This window comes from Carassius gibelio, chromosome B9 (genome assembly GCF_023724105.1).
Source record: "Carassius gibelio isolate Cgi1373 ecotype wild population from Czech Republic chromosome B9, carGib1.2-hapl.c, whole genome shotgun sequence".
NCBI classification, from domain to species: Eukaryota; Metazoa; Chordata; class Actinopteri; order Cypriniformes; family Cyprinidae; genus Carassius; species Carassius gibelio.
The window spans coordinates 32,262,813-32,284,265 of NC_068404.1; the positions used below are offsets into that span (position 1 = coordinate 32,262,813).

General features: G+C 37.0%; 1 protein-coding gene across 30 annotated transcripts in view; it reads left to right on the forward strand.

Moving 5' to 3' along the window:
- The first annotated feature begins 10,084 nt into the window (after positions 1-10,084).
- LOC127964937 (uncharacterized) overlaps positions 10,085-21,453 on the forward strand; it is a 420,295-nt gene continuing 408,926 nt past the window's right edge. For 11 of the 30 annotated variants that reach the window (XM_052565495.1, XM_052565494.1, XM_052565493.1 and 8 more), the window contains exon 1: positions 10,091-10,197. In XM_052565495.1, the coding sequence (XP_052421455.1) occupies positions 10,141-10,197 (57 nt within the window). In that variant the 5' untranslated portion in view covers positions 10,091-10,140. Of the gene's footprint in view, positions 10,198-18,569; positions 19,505-21,453 lie in introns of those variants that run through there. The other 19 variants (XR_008155156.1, XR_008155164.1, XR_008155163.1 and 16 more) reach the window with 4 other exon arrangements.

Genomic DNA, 21,453 nt, shown 5'->3' on the forward strand with positions numbered 1-21,453 from the left:
TATTTTCATAATTTTGAATTATTACTAAATACAACTTTTTTTGTATCAAACAGTTCATTGAACAATAATACATGAAGTACCTGAAGCTGACAATGAAGTAGATGTATAATAATTAGCAAAGATTATTAATTTAGTGCTGTAAACGCGCGTGTGAGGGGCGGAGACGAGCCGCGGAGCTTCGGTGAGGACCAAACACAGCAGAACGGTAGGAAACTTCACTCCTCTTATTATTTCTCTTTTACTAAAGCGATTTATTTTTAGATACGTGGTCTGAGTCTTTCATAGAGTTGTAGAGTTATTAGAGAAATAGAGTTATTTTTTACATTCTTTGATCGAAGTTTTCAGATCGGCACTTCGGAGCCTGTTCGCGACTCGGTTGATTCAGATCGGCACTTCGGAGCATGTTCGCGACTCCGTTGATTCAGATTGAGACTCTGGGGACTGTTTGTGATTTATTTATTTTTTTAAATTCGGATATGTACTTCGAAGCAAGAAGTGTTTGTCAAACAGTTCATTAGTGATAACTGAATATTTGGGCCAGACGCTTTTTCTTTCTAACCTGTCGCTTTGATTTTTAAATGATTTCAATGACAGGAAGTTGCATGTATTGTGTTTTATGAATTGTGGATGGATTTATCAACTGAGAAATAAAGTTGAACAGAAATGATCATGAACTCTTTAAGAGGTCAGCTAATTCTCAGCACATAGAGACTCTTTCACCTAGATATCACACTGTAGAGACTGTGTCTGTTCCCCGAACTAGAAAATACAAAAAACGTCCAAACCAAGTTAAGGTTAATAATTTAATTGAGGTTCAACAAATAAAAAACAAATGCAATATGGATAAACAAATGATAAAGCTTGGCTTATTGAATATCAGATCCCTTTCTACGAAAACACTTTTTGTAAATAATATGATAACTGATCATAATATAGATGTGCTCTGTTTGACAGAAACCTGGCTAAAACCTGATGATTACATTATTTGAAATGAGTCCACCCCCCAAGATTACTGTTATAAACACGAGCCACGTCTAAAAGGCAAAGGTGGAGGTGTTGCTTCAATTTATAACAACGTTTTCAGGATTTCTCAGAGGGCAGGCTTCAAGTATAACTGGTTTGAAGTAATGGTGCTACATATAACATTATCCAGAGAAACAAATGTTAATGATAAATCCCCTGTTATGTTTGTACTGGCTACTGTACACAGGCCACCAGGCCACCATACAGACTTTATTAAAGAGTTTGCTGATTTTACATCCGAATTAGTTCTGGCTGCAGATAAAGTTTTAATAGTTGGTGATTTTAATATCCATGTCGATAATGAAAAAGATGCATTGGGATCAGCATTTATAGACATTCTGAACTCTATTGGTGTTAGACTAAATGTTTCAGGACCTACTCATTGTCGAAATCATACTCTAGATTTAATACTGTCACATGGAATTGATGTTGATAGTGTTTAAATTATTCAGCCAAGTGATGATATCTCAGATCATTATTTAGTTCTGTGCAAACTTCATATAGCCAAAATTGTAAATTCTACTTCTTGTTACAAGTATCGAAGAACCATCACTTCTACCGCAAAAGACTGCTTTTTTAAGTTATCTTCCTGATGTATCCAAATTCCTTAGCATATCCAAAACCTCAGAACAACTTGATGATGTAACAGAAACTATGGACTCTCTCTTTTCTAGCACTTTAAATACAGTTGCTCCTTTACGCTTAAGGAAGGTTAAGGAAAACAGTTTGACACCATGGTATAATGAGCATACTCGCACCCTAAAGAGAGCAGCCCGAAAAATGGAGTGCAGCTGGAGGAAAACAAAACTAGAGGTATTTCGTATTGCTTGGCGGGAAAGTAACATATCCTACAGAAAAGCATTAAAAACTGCTAGATCTGATTACTTTTCTTCTCTTTTAGAAGAAAACAAACATAACCCCAGGTATTTATTCAATACAGTGGCTAAATTAATTAAAAATAAAGCCTCAACAAGTGTTGACATTTCCCAACACCACAGCAGTAATGACTTTATGAACTACTTTACTTCTAAAATCGATACTATTAGAGATAAAATTGCAACCATTCAGCCGTCAGCTACAGTATCACATCAGACAGTGCACTATAGACCCCCCGAGGAACAGTTCCACTCATTCTCTACTATAGGAGAGGAAGAATTGTATAAACTTGTTAAATCATCTAAACCTACAACATGTATGTTAGACCCTATACCATCTAAGCTCCTAAAAGAGGTGCTTCCAGAAGTTAATGGTCCTCTTTTGACTATTATTAATTCCTCATTGTCATTAGGATATGTCCCCAAAACTTTCAAACTGGCTGTTATTAAGCCTCTCATAAAAAAACCACAACTTGACCCCAAAGAACTAGTTAATTATAGACCAATCTCGAATCTCCCTTTTCTGCCCAAGATACTAGAAAAGGTGGTATCCTCACAATTATGTTCCTTCTTAGAGAAAAATGGTATATGTGAGGATTTCCAGTCAGGATTTAGCCGTATCATAGTACTGAGACTGCTCTCCTTAGAGTTACAAATGATCTGCTCTTATCATCTGATCGTGGGTGTATCTCTCTATTAGTTTTATTGGATCTTAGTGCTGCGTTTGACACAATTGACCACAGCATTCTTTTGCATAGACTTGAACACTTTGTTGGCATCAGTGGAAGTGCACTAGCATGGTTTAAATCGTACTTATATGACCGCCATCAGTTCGTAGCAGTGAATGAAGATGTATCATATCGATCACAAGTGCAGTATGGAGTACCTCAAGGCTCAGTACTAGGGCCGCTACTCTTCACACTTTATATGTTACCCTTGGGAGATATCATCAGGAAACATGGTGTTAGCTTTCACTGTTATGCTGATGATACTCAGCTCTATAATTCTTCGCGGCCCAGTGAAACACACCAATTTGAAAAACTAATGGAATGCATAGTCGATATAAAAAATTGGATGACGAGTAATTTCTTACTGCTAAATTCAGAAAAAACAGAAGTGTTAATTATACGACCTAAAAACTCTGCTTGCAATAACCTAGAACACGGTCTAAGACTTGATGGTTGCTCTGTCAATTCTTTGTCATCAGTTAGGAACCTAGGTGTGCTATTTGATCGCAATCTTTCCTTAGAAAGCCACGTTTCTAGCGTTTGTAAAACTGCATTTTTCCATCTCAAAAATATATCTAAATTACGGCCTATCCTCTCAATGTCAAATGCAGAAATGTTAATCCATGCATTTATGACTTCAAGGTTAGATTGTTGTAATGCTTTATTGGGTGGTTGTTCTGCACGCTTAGTAAACAAACTACAGCTAGTCCACAATGCAGCAGCAAGAGTTCTTACAGGAACCAGGAAGTATGACCATATTAGCCCGGTCCTGTCATCGCTGCACTGGCTCCCTATCAAACATCCTATAGATTTTTAAATATTGCTTATTACTTATAAAGCCCTGAACGGTTTAGCACCTCAGTATTTGAATGACCTCCTTTTACATTATACTACTCTACGTCCGCTACGTTCTCAAAACTCAGGCAATTTGATAATACCTAGAATATCAAAATCAACTGCGGGTGGCAGGTCCTTTTCCTATTTGGCGCCTAAACTCTGGAATAACCTACCTAACATTGTTCGGGAGGCAGACACACTCTTGCAGTTTAAATCTAGATTGAAGACCCATCTCTTTAACCTGGCATACACATAACATACTAATATGCTTTTAATATCCAAATCCGTTAAAGGTTTTTTAGGCTGCATTAATAAGGTAAACCGGAACCGGAAACACTTCACATAACGTGTACCTTCTACATCATTAGAAGAATGGCATCTACGCTAATATTTGTCTGTTTCTCTCTTGTTCCGAGGTCACCGTGGCCACCAGATCCAGTCTGTATCCAGACCAGAGTGTCACTGCAGCCACCCGGATCCAGTACGAATCCAGACATGATGGTGGATCAGCACCTAGAAAGGACCTCTACTGCCCTGAAAGACAGCGGAGACCAGGACAACTAGAGCCCCATATACAGATCCCCTGTAAATACCTTGTCTCAGAGGACCACCAGGACAAGACCACAGGAAACAGATGATTCTTCTTCACAATCTGACTTTGCTGCAGCCTGGTTTCGTCTGGTCAGAGGAGAACTGGCCCCCCAACTGAGCCTGGTTTCTCCCAAGGTTTTTTTCTCCATTCTGTCACCGATCGGGTTTTGGTTCCTTGCCGCTGTCGCCTCTGGCTTGCTTAGTTGGGGTCACTTTATCTACAGCGATATCATTGACTTGATTGCAAATAAATGCACAGACACTATTTAAACTGAACAGAGATGACATAACTGAATTCAATGGTGAACTGCCTTTAACTATCATTTTGCATTATTGAGACACTGTTTTCCAAATGAATGTTGCTCAGTGCTTTGACGCAATGTATTTGGTTTAAAGCACTATATAAATAAAGTTGATTGATTGATTGATAAGATGATAATGAAAAGAAAAGGTAATATTGCATATAAAATTATATTCAAGTATGAACTAACTTGCACAATACTGTAAATATTCTTACTCTACCCTAAATCAGTGAAAATGTTTGGCTCAGTTTACAGAAAGTGTACGTCACACATCCTTTCATTATGATGCAACATAGTTTTCTCAGATGAGTATTTAAAATCTTTATTCTTGTGGGGATTAGTGTGTAAGTGCTATACACAAACAATCTGTTGATTCAGATCGGCACTTCGGAGCCTGTTCGCGACTCGCGACTCGGTTGATTCAGATCGGCACTTCGGAGCATGTTCGCGACTCGGTTGATTCAGATCGGCACTTCGGAGCATGTTCGCGACTCCGTTGATTCAGATCGGCACTTCGGAGCCTGTTCGCGACTCGCTTGATTCAGATCGGCACTTCGGAGCCTGTTCGCGACTCGGTTGATTCAGATCGCCACTTCGGAGCATGTTCGCGACTCCGTTGATTCAGATCGGCACTTTGGAGCATTTTCGCGGCTCCGTTGATTCATATTGAGACTCTGGGGAATGTTTGTGATTTATTTATTTTTTTAAATTCAGATATGTACTTCGAAGCAAGAAGTGTTTGTCAAACAGTTTATTAGTGATAACTGAATATTTGGGCCTGAGGCTTTTTTTTCTAACCTGTCGCTTTGATTTTTAAATGATTTCAATGACAGGAAGTTGCATGTGTTTTGTTTTATGAATTGTGGATGGATTTATCAACTGAGAAATAAAGTTGAACAGAAATGATCATGAACTCTTAAAGATGATAATGAAAAGAAAAGGTAATATTGCATATAAAATTATTTCCAAGTATGAACTAACTTGCGCAATACTGTAAATAATCTTACTCTACCCTAAATCAGTGAAAATGTTTGGCTCAGTTTACAGAAAGTGTACGTCACACTTCCTTTCATTATGATGCAACATAGTTTTCTCAGATGAATATTTAACATCTTTATTCTTGTGGGGATTAGTGTATAAGTGCTATACACAAACACACACACACACCGGTCAGAGTTTGGGATCAGAATGATTTTTTATGTGTTGTTGTTGTTGTTGTTGTTTTTACAGGAGTTTACTCATCAAAACTGCATTTATTTGATCACAAATACAGGAAAAAAAGTGAAATATTATTATGAAGTAAAACAACTTTTTTATTTTAATATACATTAAAATCTACTTTATTTCTGTGATTTTCAGCATCATTCCTCCAGTCTTCAGTGTCACATGATCCTCACAAATCAGAATAATATGATGATTTATTATCAGAGTTGTGCTGCTGAAACTGTGATACTTCTTTCAGGATTCTTTGATGAATGAAATGTCAAAAAGAAGAGCATTTATTTAAAATAGAAGACTTTTCTAACAATAAACAATAGAGTTCAAAAGTTTATAACTCTTTTAGGATGTATTAAATTGATAAGAAGTGAAATCAAAGATTAGTATTGTTAGAAGAGATTTATATTTTGAATAAACGCTGTTCTTTAAAAAAAAAAGTATACATCGAAGAATCCGGAAAAAAGTATCACAGATTCCAAAATAATATTTGGCATCACAAATATTAATAATTCTTATAATAAATCATCATATTAGACTGATTTCTGAAGATCATGTGACACTGAAGACTGGAGGAATGATGCTGAAAATACAGCTGCACATCACAGAAATAAATTATATTTTAAAGGATATTAAAATATAAACCATTATTTTTTATATATTTTATTTTCATAATTTTGAATTATTACTAAATACAACTTTTTTTGTATCAAACAGTTCATTGAACAATAATACATGAAGTACCTGAAGCTGACAATGAAGTAGATGTATAATAATTAGCAAAGATTATTAATTTAGTGCTGTAAACGCGCGTGTGAGGGGCGGAGACGAGCCGCGGAGCTTCGGTGAGGACCAAACACAGCAGAACGGTAGGAAACTTCACTCCTCTTATTATTTCTCTTTTACTAAAGCGATTTATTTTTAGATACGTGGTCTAAGTCTTTCATAGAGTTGTAGAGTTATTAGAGAAATAGAGTTATTTTTTACATTCTTTGATCGAAGTTTTCAGATCGGCACTTCGGAGCCTGTTCGCGACTCGGTTGATTCAGATCGGCACTTCGGAGCATGGTCGCGACTCCGTTGATTCAGATCGGCACTTCGGAGCCTGTTCGCGACTCGGTTGATTCAGATCGGCACTTCGGAGCCTGTTCGCGACTCGCGACTCGGTTGATTCAGATCGGCACTTCGGAGCCTGTTCGCGACTCGGTTGATTCAGATCGGCACTTCGGAGCCTGTTCGCGACTCGCGACTCGCTTGATTCAGATCGCCACTTCGGAGCCTGTTCGCGACTCGGTTGATTCAGATCGCCACTTCGGAGCATGTTCGCGACTCCGTTGATTCAGATCGGCACTTTGAAGCATTTTCGCGGCTCCGTTGATTCATATTGAGACTCTGGGGAATGTTTGTGATTTATTTATTTTTTTAAATTCAGATATGTACTTCGAAGCAAGAAGTGTTTGTCAAACAGTTTATTAGTGATAACTGAATATTTGGGCCTGAGGCTTTTTTTTCTAACCTGTCGCTTTGATTTTTAAATGATTTCAATGACAGGAAGTTGCATGTGTTTTGTTTTATGAATTGTGGATGGATTTATCAACTGAGAAATAAAGTTGAACAGAAATGATCATGAACTCTTAAAGATGATAATGAAAAGAAAAGGTAATATTGCATATAAAATTATTTCCAAGTATGAACTAACTTGCGCAATACTGTAAATAATCTTACTCTACCCTAAATCAGTGAAAATGTTTGGCTCAGTTTACAGAAAGTGTACGTCACACTTCCTTTCATTATGATGCAACATAGTTTTCTCAGATGAATATTTAACATCTTTATTCTTGTGGGGATTAGTGGATAAGTGCTATACACAAACACACACACACACCGGTCAGAGTTTGGGATCAGAATGATTTTTTATGTGTTGTTGTTGTTGTTGTTGTTTTTACAGGAGTTTACTCATCAAAACTGCATTTATTTGATCACAAATACAGGAAAAAAGTGAAATATTATTATGAAGTAAAACAACTTTTTTATTTTAATATACATTAAAATCTATTTTATTTCTGTGATTTTCAGCATCATTCCTCCAGTCTTCAGTGTCACATGATCCTCACAAATCAGAATAATATGATGATTTATTATCAGAGTTGTGCTGCTGAAACTGTGATACTTCTTTCAGGATTCTTTGATGAATGAAATGTCAAAAAGAAGAGCATTTATTTAAAATAGAAGACTTTTCTAACAATAAACAATAGAGTTCAAAAGTTTATAACTCTTTTAGGATGTATTAAATTGATAAGAAGTGAAATCAAAGATTAGTATTGTTAGAAGAGATTTATATTTTGAATAAACGCTGTTCTTTAAAAAAAAAAGTATACATCGAAGAATCCGGAAAAAAGTATCACAGATTCCAAAATAATATTTGGCATCACAAATATTAATAATTCTTATAATAAATCATCATATTAGACTGATTTCTGAAGATCATGTGACACTGAAGACTGGAGGAATGATGCTGAAAATACAGCTGCACATCACAGAAATAAATTATATTTTAAAGGATATTAAAATATAAACCATTATTTTTTATATATTTTATTTTCATAATTTTGAATTATTACTAAATACAACTTTTTTTGTATCAAACAGTTCATTGAACAATAATACATGAAGTACCTGAAGCTGACAATGAAGTAGATGTATAATAATTAGCAAAGATTATTAATTTAGTGCTGTAAACGCGCGTGTGAGGGGCGGAGACGAGCTGCGGAGCTTCGGTGAGGACCAAACACAGCAGAACGGTAGGAAACTTCACTCCTCTTATTATTTCTCTTTTACTAAAGCGATTTATTTTTAGATACGTGGTCTGAGTCTTTCATAGAGTTGTAGAGTTATTAGAGAAATAGAGTTATTTTTTACATTCTTTGATCGAAGTTTTCAGATCGGCACTTCGGAGCCTGTTCGCGACTCGGTTGATTCAGATCGGCACTTCGGAGCATGGTCGCGACTCCGTTGATTCAGATCGGGACTTCGGAGCCTGTTCGCGACTCGGTTGATTCAGATCGGCACTTCGGAGCCTGTTCGCGACTCGCGACTCGGTTGATTCAGATCGGCACTTCGGAGCCTGTTCGCGACTCGGTTGATTCAGATCGGCACTTCGGAGCCTGTTCGCGACTCGCGACTCGCTTGATTCAGATCGTCACTTCGGAGCCTGTTCGCGACTCGGTTGATTCAGATCGGCACTTCCGGAGCATGTTCGCGACTCGGTTGATTCAGATCGGCACTTCGGAGCATGTTCGCGGCTCCGTTGATTCAGATTGAGACTCTGGGGACTGTTTGTGATTTATTTATTTTTTTAAATTCGGATATGTACTTCGAAGCAAGAAGTGTTTGTCAAACAGTTCATTAGTGATAACTGAATATTTGGGCCAGACGCTTTTTTTTTCTAACCTGTCGCTTTGATTTTTAAATGATTTCAATGACAGGAAGTTGCATGTATTGTGTTTTATGAATTGTGGATGGATTTATCAACTGACAAATAAAGTTGAACAGAAATGATCATGAACTCTTTAAGAGGTCAGCTAATTCTCAGCACATAGAGACTCTTTCACCTAGATATCACACTGTAGAGACTGTGTCTGTTCCCCGAACTAGAAAATACAAAAAACGTCCAAACCAAGTTAAGGTTAATAATTTAATTGAGGTTCAACAAATAAAAAAACAAATGCAATATGGATAAACAAATGATAAAGCTTGGCTTATTGAATATCAGATCCCTTTCTACGAAAACACTTTTTGTAAATAATATGATAACTGATCATAATATAGATGTGCTCTGTTTGACAGAAACCTGGCTAAAACCTGATGATTACATTATTTGAAATGAGTCCACCCCCCAAGATTACTGTTATAAACACGAGCCACGTCTAAAAGGCAAAGGTGGAGGTGTTGCTTCAATTTATAACAACGTTTTCAGGATTTCTCAGAGGGCAGGCTTCAAGTATAACTGGTTTGAAGTAATGGTGCTACATATAACATTATCCAGAGAAACAAATGTTAATGATAAATCCCCTGTTATGTTTGTACTGGCTACTGTACACAGGCCACCAGGCCACCATACAGACTTTATTAAAGAGTTTGCTGATTTTACATCCGAATTAGTTCTGGCTGCAGATAAAGTTTTAATAGTTGGTGATTTTAATATCCATGTCGATAATGAAAAAGATGCATTGGGATCAGCATTTATAGACATTCTGAACTCTATTGGTGTTAGACAACATGTTTCAGGACCTACTCATTGTCGAAATCATACTCTAGATTTAATACTGTCACATGGAATTGATGTTGATAGTGTTGAAATTATTCAGCCAAGTGATGATATCTCAGATCATTATTTAGTTCTGTGCAAACTTCATATAGCCAAAATTGTAAATTCTACTTCTTGTTACAAGTATCGAAGAACCATCACTTCTACCGCAAAAGACTGCTTTTTTAAGTTATCTTCCTGATGTATCCAAATTCCTTAGCATATCCAAAACCTCAGAACAACTTGATGATGTAACAGAAACTATGGACTCTCTCTTTTCTAGCACTTTAAATACAGTTGCTTCTTTACGCTTAAGGAAGGTTAAGGAAAACAGTTTGACACCATGGTAGAGCAGCCCGAAAAATGGAGCGCAGCTGGAGGAAAACAAAACTAGAGGTATTTCGTATTGCTTGGCGGGAAAGTAACATATCCTACAGAAAAGCATTAAAAACTGCTAGATCTGATTACTTTTCTTCTCTTTTAGAAGAAAACAAACATAACCCCAGGTATTTATTCAATACAGTGGCTAAATTAATTAAAAATAAAGCCTCAACAAGTGTTGACATTTCCCAACACCACAGCAGTAATGACTTTATGAACTACTTTACTTCTAAAATCGATACTATTAGAGATAAAATTGCAACCATTCAGCCGTCAGCTACAGTATCACATCAGACAGTGCACTATAGACCCCCTGAGGAACAGTTCCACTCATTCTCTACTATAGGAGAGGAAGAATTATATAAACTTGTTAAATCATCTAAACCGACAACATGTATGTTAGACCCTATACCATCTAAGCTCCTAAAAGAGGTGCTTCCAGAAGTTAATGGTCCTCTTTTGACTATTATTAATTCCTCATTGTCATTAGGATATGTCCCCAAAACTTTCAAACTGGCTGTTATTAAGCCTCTCATAAAAAAACCACAACTTGACCCCAAAGAACTAGTTAATTATAGACCAATCTCGAATCTCCCTTTTCTGCCCAAGATACTAGAAAAGGTGGTATCCTCACAATTATGTTCCTTCTTAGAGAAAAATGGTATATGTGAGGATTTCCAGTCAGGATTTAGCCGTATCATAGTACTGAGACTGCTCTCCTTAGAGTTACAAATGATCTGCTCTTATCATCTGATCGTGGGTGTATCTCTCTATTAGTTTTATTGGATCTTAGTGCTGCGTTTGACACAATTGACCACAGCATTCTTTTGCATAGACTTGAACACTTTGTTGGCATCAGTGGAAGTGCACTAGCATGGTTTAAATCGTACTTATATGACCGCCATCAGTTCGTAGCAGTGAATGAAGATGTATCATATCGATCACAAGTGCAGTATGGAGTACCTCAAGGCTCAGTACTAGGGCCGCTACTCTTCACACTTTATATGTTACCCTTGGGAGATATCATCAGGAAACATGGTGTTAGCTTTCACTGTTATGCTGATGATACTCAGCTCTATAATTCTTCGCGGCCCAGTGAAACACACCAATTTGAAAAACTAATGGAATTCATAGTCGATATAAAAAATTGGATGACGAGTAATTTCTTACTGCTAAATTCAGAAAAAACAGAAGTGTTAATTATACGACCTAAAAACTCTGCTTGCAATAACCTAGAACACGGTCTAAGACTTGATGGTTGCTCTGTCAATTCTTTGTCATCAGTTAGGAACCTAGGTGTGCTATTTGATCGCAATCTTTCCTTAGAAAGCCACGTTTCTAGCGTTTGTAAAACTGCATTTTTCCATCTCAAAAATATATCTAAATTATGGCCTATCCTCTCAATGTCAAATGCAGAAATGTTAATCCATGCATTTATGACTTCAAGGTTAGATTGTTGTAATGCTTTATTGGGTGGTTGTTCTGCACGCTTAGTAAACAAACTACAGCTAGTCCACAATGCAGCAGCAAGAGTTCTTACAGGAACCAGGAAGTATGACCATATTAGCCCGGTCCTGTCATCGCTGCACTGGCTCCCTATCAAACATCCTATAGATTTTTAAATATTGCTTATTACTTATAAAGCCCTGAACGGTTTAGCACCTCAGTATTTGAATGACCTCCTTTTTACATTATACTCCTCTACGTCCGCTACGTTCTCAAAACTCAGGCAATTTGATAATACCTAGAATATCAAAATCAACTGCGGGTGGCAGGTCCTTTTCCTATTTGGCGCCTAAACTCTGGAATAACCTACCTAACATTGTTCGGGAGGCAGACACACTCTTGCAGTTTAAATCTAGATTGAAGACCCATCTCTTTAACCTGGCATACACATAACATACTAATATGCTTTTAATATCCAAATCCGTTAAAGGTTTTTTAGGCTGCATTAATAAGGTAAACCGGAACCGGAAACACTTCACATAACGTGTACCTTCTACATCATTAGAAGAATGGCATCTACGCTAATATTTGTCTGTTTCTCTCTTGTTCCGAGGTCACCGTGGCCACCAGATCCAGTCTGTATCCAGACCAGAGTGTCACTGCAGCCACCCGGATCCAGTACGAATCCAGACATGATGGTGGATCAGCACCTAGAAAGGACCTCTACTGCCCTGAAAGACAGCGGAGACCAGGACAACTAGAGCCCCATATACAGATCCCCTGTAAATACCTTGTCTCAGAGGACCACCAGGACAAGACCACAGGAAACAGATGATTCTTCTTCACAATCTGACTTTGCTGCAGCCTGGTTTCGTCTGGTCAGAGGAGAACTGGCCCCCCAACTGAGCCTGGTTTCTCCCAAGGTTTTTTTCTCCATTCTGTCACCGATCGGGTTTTGGTTCCTTGCCGCTGTCGCCTCTGGCTTGCTTAGTTGGGGTCACTTTATCTACAGCGATATCATTGACTTGATTGCAAATAAATGCACAGACACTATTTAAACTGAACAGAGATGACATAACTGAATTCAATGGTGAACTGCCTTTAACTATCATTTTGCATTATTGAGACACTGTTTTCCAAATGAATGTTGCTCAGTGCTTTGACGCAATGTATTTGGTTTAAAGCACTATATAAATAAAGTTGATTGATTGATTGATAAGATGATAATGAAAAGAAAAGGTAATATTGCATATAAAATTATATTCAAGTATGAACTAACTTGCACAATACTGTAAATATTCTTACTCTACCCTAAATCAGTGAAAATGTTTGGCTCAGTTTACAGAAAGTGTACGTCACACATCCTTTCATTATGATGCAACATAGTTTTCTCAGATGAGTATTTAACATCTTTATTCTTGTGGGGATTAGTGTGTAAGTGCTATACACAAACAATCTGTTGATTCAGATCGGCACTTCGGAGCCTGTTCGCGACTCGCGACTCGGTTGATTCAGATCGGCACTTCGGAGCATGTTCGCGACTCCGTTGATTCAGATCGGCACTTCGGAGCCTGTTCGCGACTCGCTTGATTCAGATTGGCACTTCGGAGCCTGTTCGCGACTCGGTTGATTCAGATCGCCACTTCGGAGCATGTTCGCGACTCCGTTGATTCAGATCGGCACTTTGGAGCATTTTCGCGGCTCCGTTGATTCATATTGAGACTCTGGGGAATGTTTGTGATTTATTTATTTTTTTAAATTCAGATATGTACTTCGAAGCAAGAAGTGTTTGTCAAACAGTTTATTAGTGATAACTGAATATTTGGGCCTGAGGCTTTTTTTTTCTAACCTGTCGCTTTGATTTTTAAATGATTTCAATGACAGGAAGTTGCATGTGTTTTGTTTTATGAATTGTGGATGGATTTATCAACTGAGAAATAAAGTTGAACAGAAATGATCATGAACTCTTAAAGATGATAATGAAAAGAAAAGGTAATATTGCATATAAAATTATTTCCAAGTATGAACTAACTTGCGCAATACTGTAAATAATCTTACTCTACCCTAAATCAGTGAAAATGTTTGGCTCAGTTTACAGAAAGTGTACGTCACACTTCCTTTCATTATGATGCAACATAGTTTTCTCAGATGAATATTTAACATCTTTATTCTTGTGGGGATTAGTGGATAAGTGCTATACACAAACACACACACACACCGGTCAGAGTTTGGGATCAGAATGATTTTTTATGTGTTGTTGTTGTTGTTGTTGTTTTTACAGGAGTTTACTCATCAAAACTGCATTTATTTGATCACAAATACAGGAAAAAAGTGAGATATTATTATGAAGTAAAACAACTTTTTTATTTTAATATACATTAAAATCTATTTTATTTCTGTGATTTTCAGCATCATTCCTCCAGTCTTCAGTGTCACATGATCCTCACAAATCAGAATAATATGATGATTTATTATCAGAGTTGTGCTGCTGAAACTGTGATACTTCTTTCAGGATTCTTTGATGAATGAAATGTCAAAAAGAAGAGCATTTATTTAAAATAGAAGACTTTTCTAACAATAAACAATAGAGTTCAAAAGTTTATAACTCTTTTAGGATGTATTAAATTGATAAGAAGTGAAATCAAAGATTAGTATTGTTAGAAGAGATTTATATTTTGAATAAACGCTGTTCTTTAAAAAAAAAAGTATACATCGAAGAATCCGGAAAAAAGTATCACAGATTCCAAAATAATATTTGGCATCACAAATATTAATAATTCTTATAATAAATCATCATATTAGACTGATTTCTGAAGATCATGTGACACTGAAGACTGGAGGAATGATGCTGAAAATACAGCTGCACATCACAGAAATAAATTATATTTTAAAGGATATTAAAATATAAACCATTATTTTTTATATATTTTATTTTCATAATTTTGAATTATTACTAAATACAACTTTTTTTGTATCAAACAGTTCATTGAACAATAATACATGAAGTACCTGAAGCTGACAATGAAGTAGATGTATAATAATTAGCAAAGATTATTAATTTAGTGCTGTAAACGCGCGTGTGAGGGGCGGAGACGAGCCGCGGAGCTTCGGTGAGGACCAAACACAGCAGAACGGTAGGAAACTTCACTCCTCTTATTATTTCTCTTTTACTAAAGCGATTTATTTTTAGATACGTGGTCTGAGTCTTTCATAGAGTTGTAGAGTTATTAGAGAAATAGAGTTATTTTTTACATTCTTTGATCGAAGTTTTCAGATCGGCACTTCGGAGCCTGTTCGCGACTCGGTTGATTCAGATCGGCACTTCGGAGCATGGTCGCGACTCCGTTGATTCAGATCGGCACTTCGGAGCCTGTTCGCGACTCGGTTGATTCAGATCGGCACTTCGGAGCCTGTTCGCGACTCGCGACTCGGTTGATTCAGATCGGCACTTCGGAGCCTGTTCGCGACTCGGTTGATTCAGATCGGCACTTCGGAGCTTGTTCGCGACTCGCGACTCGCTTGATTCAGATCGCCACTTCGGAGCCTGTTCGCGACTCGGTTGATTCAGATCGGCACTTCCGGAGCATGTTCGCGACTCGGTTGATTCAGATCGGCACTTTGGAGCATTTTCGCGGCTCCGTTGATTCATATTGAGACTCTGGGGAATGTTTGTGATTTATTTATTTTTTTAAATTCAGATATGTACTTCGAAGCAAGAAGTGTTTGTCAAACAGTTTATTAGTGATAACTGAATATTTGGGCCTGAGGCTTTTTTTTCTAACCTGTCGCTTTGATTTTTAAATGATTTCAATGACAGGAAGTTGCATGTGTTTTGTTTTATGAATTGTGGATGGATTTATCAACTGAGAAATAAAGTTGAACAGAAATGATCATGAACTCTTAAAGATGATAATGAAAAGAAAAGGTAATATTGCATATAAAATTATTTCCAAGTATGAACTAACTTGCGCAATACTGTAAATAATCTTACTCTACCCTAAATCAGTGAAAATGTTTGGCTCAGTTTACAGAAAGTGTACGTCACACTTCCTTTCATTATGATGCAACATAGTTTTCTCAGATGAATATTTAACATCTTTATTCTTGTGGGGATTAGTGGATAAGTGCTATACACAAACACACACACACACCGGTCAGAGTTTGGGATCAGAATGATTTTTTATGTGTTGTTGTTGTTGTTGTTGTTTTTACAGGAGTTTACTCATCAAAACTGCATTTATTTGATCACAAATACAGGAAAAAAAGTGAAATATTATTATGAAGTAAAACAACTTTTTTATTTTAATATACATTAAAATCTATTTTATTTCTGTGATTTTCAGCATCATTCCTCCAGTCTTCAGTGTCACATGATCCTCACAAATCAGAATAATATGATGATTTATTATCAGAGTTGTGCTGCTGAAACTGTGATACTTCTTTCAGGATTCTTTGATGAATGAAATGTCAAAAAGAAGAGCATTTATTTAAAATAGAAGACTTTTCTAACAATAAACAATAGAGTTCAAAAGTTTATAACTCTTTTAGGATGTATTAAATTGATAAGAAGTGAAATCAAAGATTAGTATTGTTAGAAGAGATTTATATTTTGAATAAACGCTGTTCTTTAAAAAAAAAAAAGTATACATCGAAGAATCCGGAAAAAAGTATCACAGATTCCCAAATAATATTTGGCATCACAAATATTAATAATTCTTATAATAAATCATCATATTAGACTGATTTCTGAAGATCATGTGACACTGAAGACTGGAGGAATGATGCTGAAAATACAGCTGCACATCACAGAAATAAATTATATTTTAAAGGATATTAAAATATAAACCATTATTTTTTATATATTTTATTTTCATAATTTTGAATTATTACTAAATACAACTTTTTTTGTATCAAACAGTTCATTGAACAATAATACATGAAGTACCTGAAGCTGACAATGAAGTAGATGTATAATAATTAGCAAAGATTATTAATTTAGTGCTGTAAACGAGCTTCGGTGAGGACCAAACACAGCAGAACGGTAGGAAACTTCACTCCTCTTATTATTTCTCTTTTACTAAAGCGATTTATTTTTAGATACGTGGTCTGAGTCTTTCATAGAGTTGTAGAGTTATTAGAGAAATAGAGTTATTTTTTACATTCTTTGATCGAAGTTTTCAGATCGGCACTTCGGAGCCTGTTCGCGACTCGGTTGATTCAGATCGGCACTTCGGAGCCTGTTCGCGACTCGGTTGATTCAGATCGGCACTTCGGAGCATGGTCGCGACTCGGTTGATTCAGATCGGCACTTCGGAGCCTGTTCGCGACTCGCGACTCGGTTGATTCAGATCGGCACTTCGGAGCCTGTTCGCGACTCGGTTGATTCAGATCGGCACTTCGGAGCCTGTTCGCGACTCGCGACTCGCTTGATTCAGATCGCCACTTCGGAGCCTGTTCGCGACTCGGTTGATTCAGATCGGCACTTCCGGAGCATGTTCGCGACTCGGTTGATTCAGATCGGCACTTCGGAGCATGTTCGCGACTCCGTTGATTCAGATTGAGACTCTGGGGACTGTTTGTGATTTATTTATTTTTTTAAATTCGGATATGTACTTCGAAGCAAGAAGTGTTTGTCAAACAGTTCATTAGTGATAACTGAATATTTGGGCCAGACACTTTTTCTTTCTAACATGTCGCTTTGATTTTTAAATGATTTCAATGACAGGAAGTTGCATGTATTGTGTTTTATGAATTGTGGATGGATTTATCAACTGAGAAATAAAGTTGAACAGAAATGATCATGAACTCTTTAAGAGGTCAGCTAATTCTCAGCACATAGAGACTCTTTCACCTAGATATCACACTGTAGAGACTGTGTCTGTTCCCCGAACTAGAAAATACAAAAAACGTCCAAACCAAGTTAAGGTTAATAATTTAATTGAGGTTCAACAAATAAAAAACAAATGCAATATGGATAAACAAATGATAAAGCTTGGCTTATTGAATATCAGATCCCTTTCTACGAAAACACTTTTTGTAAATAATATGATAACTGATCATAATATAGATGTGCTCTGTTTGACAGAAACCTGGCTAAAACCTGATGATTACATTATTTGAAATGAGTCCACCCCCCAAGATTACTGTTATAAACACGAGCCACGTCTAAAAGGCAAAGGTGGAGGTGTTGCTTCAATTTATAACAACGTTTTCAGGATTTCTCAGAGGGCAGGCTTCAAGTATAACTGGTTTGAAGTAATGGTGCTACATATAACATTATCCAGAGAAACAAATGTTAATGATAAATCCCCTGTTATGTTTGTACTGGCTACTGTACACAGGCCACCAGGCCACCATACAGACTTTATTAAAGAGTTTGCTGATTTTACATCCGAATTAGTTCTGGCTGCAGATAAAGTTTTAATAGTTGGTGATTTTAATATCCATGTCGATAATGAAAAAGATGCATTGGGATCAGCATTTATAGACATTCTGAACTCTATTGGTGTTAGACAACATGTTTCAGGACCTACTCATTGTCGAAATCATACTCTAGATTTAATACTGTCACATGGAATTGATGTTGATAGTGTTGAAATTATTCAGCCAAGTGATGATATCTCAGATCATTATTTAGTTCTGTGCAAACTTCATATAGCCAAAATTGTAAATTCTACTTCTTGTTACAAGTATCGAAGAACCATCACTTCTACCGCAAAAGACTGCTTTTTTAAGTTATCTTCCTGATGTATCCAAATTCCTTAGCATATCCAAAACCTCAGAACAACTTGATGATGTAACAGAAACTATGGACTCTCTCTTTTCTAGCACTTTAAATACAGTTGCTCCTTTACGCTTAAGGAAGGTTAAGGAAAACAGTTTGACACCATGGTATAATGAGCATACTCGCACCCTAAAGAGAGCAGCCCGAAAAATGGAGCGCAGCTGGAGGAAAACAAAACTAGAGGTATTTCGTATTGCTTGGCGGGAAAGTAACATATCCTACAGAAAAGCATTAAAAACTGCTAGATCTGATTACTTTTCTTCTCTTTTAGAAGAAAACAAACATAACCCCAGGTATTTATTCAATACAGTGGCTAAATTAATTAAAAATAAAGCCTCAACAAGTGTTGACATTTCCCAACACCACAGCAGTAATGACTTTATGAACTACTTTACTTCTAAAATCGATACTATTAGAGATAAAATTGCAACCATTCAGCCGTCAGCTACAGTATCACATCAGACAGTGCACTATAGACCCCCTGAGGAACAGTTCCACTCATTCTCTACTATAGGAGAGGAAGAATTGTATAAACTTGTTAAATCATCTAAACCTACAACATGTATGTTAGACCCTATACCATCTAAGCTCCTAAAAGAGGTGCTTCCAGAAGTTAATGGTCCTCTTTTGACTATTATTAATTCCTCATTGTCATTAGGATATGTCCCCAAAACTTTCAAACTGGCTGTTATTAAGCCTCTCATAAAAAAACCACAACTTGACCCCAAAGAACTAGTTAATTATAGACCAATCTCGAATCTCCCTTTTCTGCCCAAGATACTAGAAAAGGTGGTATCCTCACAATTATGTTCCTTCTTAGAGAAAAATGGTATATGTGAGGATTTCCAGTCAGGATTTAGCCGTATCATAGTACTGAGACTGCTCTCCTTAGAGTTACAAATGATCTGCTCTTATCATCTGATCGTGGGTGTATCTCTCTATTAGTTTTATTGGATCTTAGTGCTGCGTTTGACACAATTGACCACAGCATTCTTTTGCATAGACTTGAACACTTTGTTGGCATCAGTGGAAGTGCACTAGCATGGTTTAAATCGTACTTATATGACCGCCATCAGTTCGTAGCAGTGAATGAAGATGTATCATATCGATCACAAGTGCAGTATGGAGTACCTCAAGGCTCAGTACTAGGGCCGCTACTCTTCACACTTTATATGTTACCCTTGGGAGATATCATCAGGAAACATGGTGTTAGCTTTCACTGTTATGCTGATGATACTCAGCTCTATAATTCTTCGCGGCCCAGTGAAACTGTGGAAGATTTTTATTAGTAAGATTTTAATCAATCCAGAATAATCAATGTGAATCTAGCCATTTTTGTCGCTAGTTGTTTTTCCATTATAATCCTATAGGAAATGGATAGAAAGGAATATGCTTACGTGCAGGAATGTACAGGGCTAATGAATAACATATGGTTAGACATACATTAAGGACCTCCCCTCCCTAGGGACTTAGGTAAAGTGTAATCTAAAGGAAAAGTTTTACTATTTGGAAACGCCCTGTATAGGGTATATAATGATATGCAACCTAGCATTTCAGGAGAACTCCTTGCAACGAGCTCTCGACTTTGTTTTGCTTAAAATAAAGTCTTTTCTTCTGAGAGAAAAATCCCTGACTGAGTTTGATCCTTGGGAGAACCGGCAAAATACACCACAGATTTGGCACCCCAGATGGGACTGGAAAGGAGCAGAGTGGACGACTGCTTTTGAGCTGACTGATGAGCAACACACACAGTGGTGGCCACCATAGAATAAGGTAAGCATTTTTGCTTATATAATTAGTGTGTGTTGTTGACTGGTCAGTTCTGAGTGGTAAGGACACTTAAAATCTGCTCTTCCAAATTTAGAAAAATAATATGAAATCTAAATTGAAAAAGGGGTTTTACTCCAGAAGAAATAACTGCATGCACATATTTGGGTTATTAATGGGAAGGCCTTGGAAGGCAACCTCGATTTAAGACAAATATGGTGTAGGCAGAAAGACATGGCATGCTGTGTGTCTGTGTTTATCGGATAGCTGGGCCTAGGTAGGACAGTGATAAACGGATAAGCAGATTAAGGAATCGCGAGGAAAAGTCCCACGGATACCGCTTTGAGAATGTATAAGTGAAATTCTCGAAGGACAGAAATAGGTGGGCCCTTAAGGAGCTCTAGGTGTGCTGTGTTTTGTTGTGTGGATGTATTTGTGTCCGGACGAATGAATGGGTGAACAAATAAATTCTGTGTTGGGTGTGTAAAAGTTGCGCACCATTCTTGGACCGTCACTTCAGGGTGGCTGGGTGGAGTTGGACGCAACTAGTATCCACTTGAGAGGGATGAATGTATGATGAGCCTTGATAATAAAAGGACAATTAATGACTGATTATCCCTTAGATAAAGGGAAAAAGTATGCAAGAATAAGCACTCTGGCTCAATAAAGAGTGCAGAAAGTGTGAATGAGGTTAGGAAATTCGCATCAATAAAGTTTGAACCAAGATCTATAATAGATTTTTGCATTTAGGATGTCTGGGGCAAAGGGGAGAAAATTTTCTGAGCCCAGTGTAGTGGGAGTGAGAACAAAGGAGGACGTTTCCACAGTAAAGTTGTATTACATGGGTGGAGCAAGAGGTGCTCTCCCCTCCTGGACCATCACTTGGGAGTGATCAGGTTACAGAGACTGGTGTTGAGAAAGGATAAGTGCAGGAGCCCTAAAACAATAAAGTTAACTGAAGGAAGGTTGTTTTAGAGAAAAATAAATACAAATGTTCCAAGAAATGGACTAATATAGAGATGGCAGATATGGTGGAATATAGATATAATAATAAATTAATTAAAATAAGATATGCATTTATTATTTAATAACTTATATTAATAGATTAATTTAAAAGATGCACGTGCTTAAAACTTTAAATCTAATATGTGAATACATCTAAAATTTGTATCTTGTTATCCCTGGGACACAGTATGAA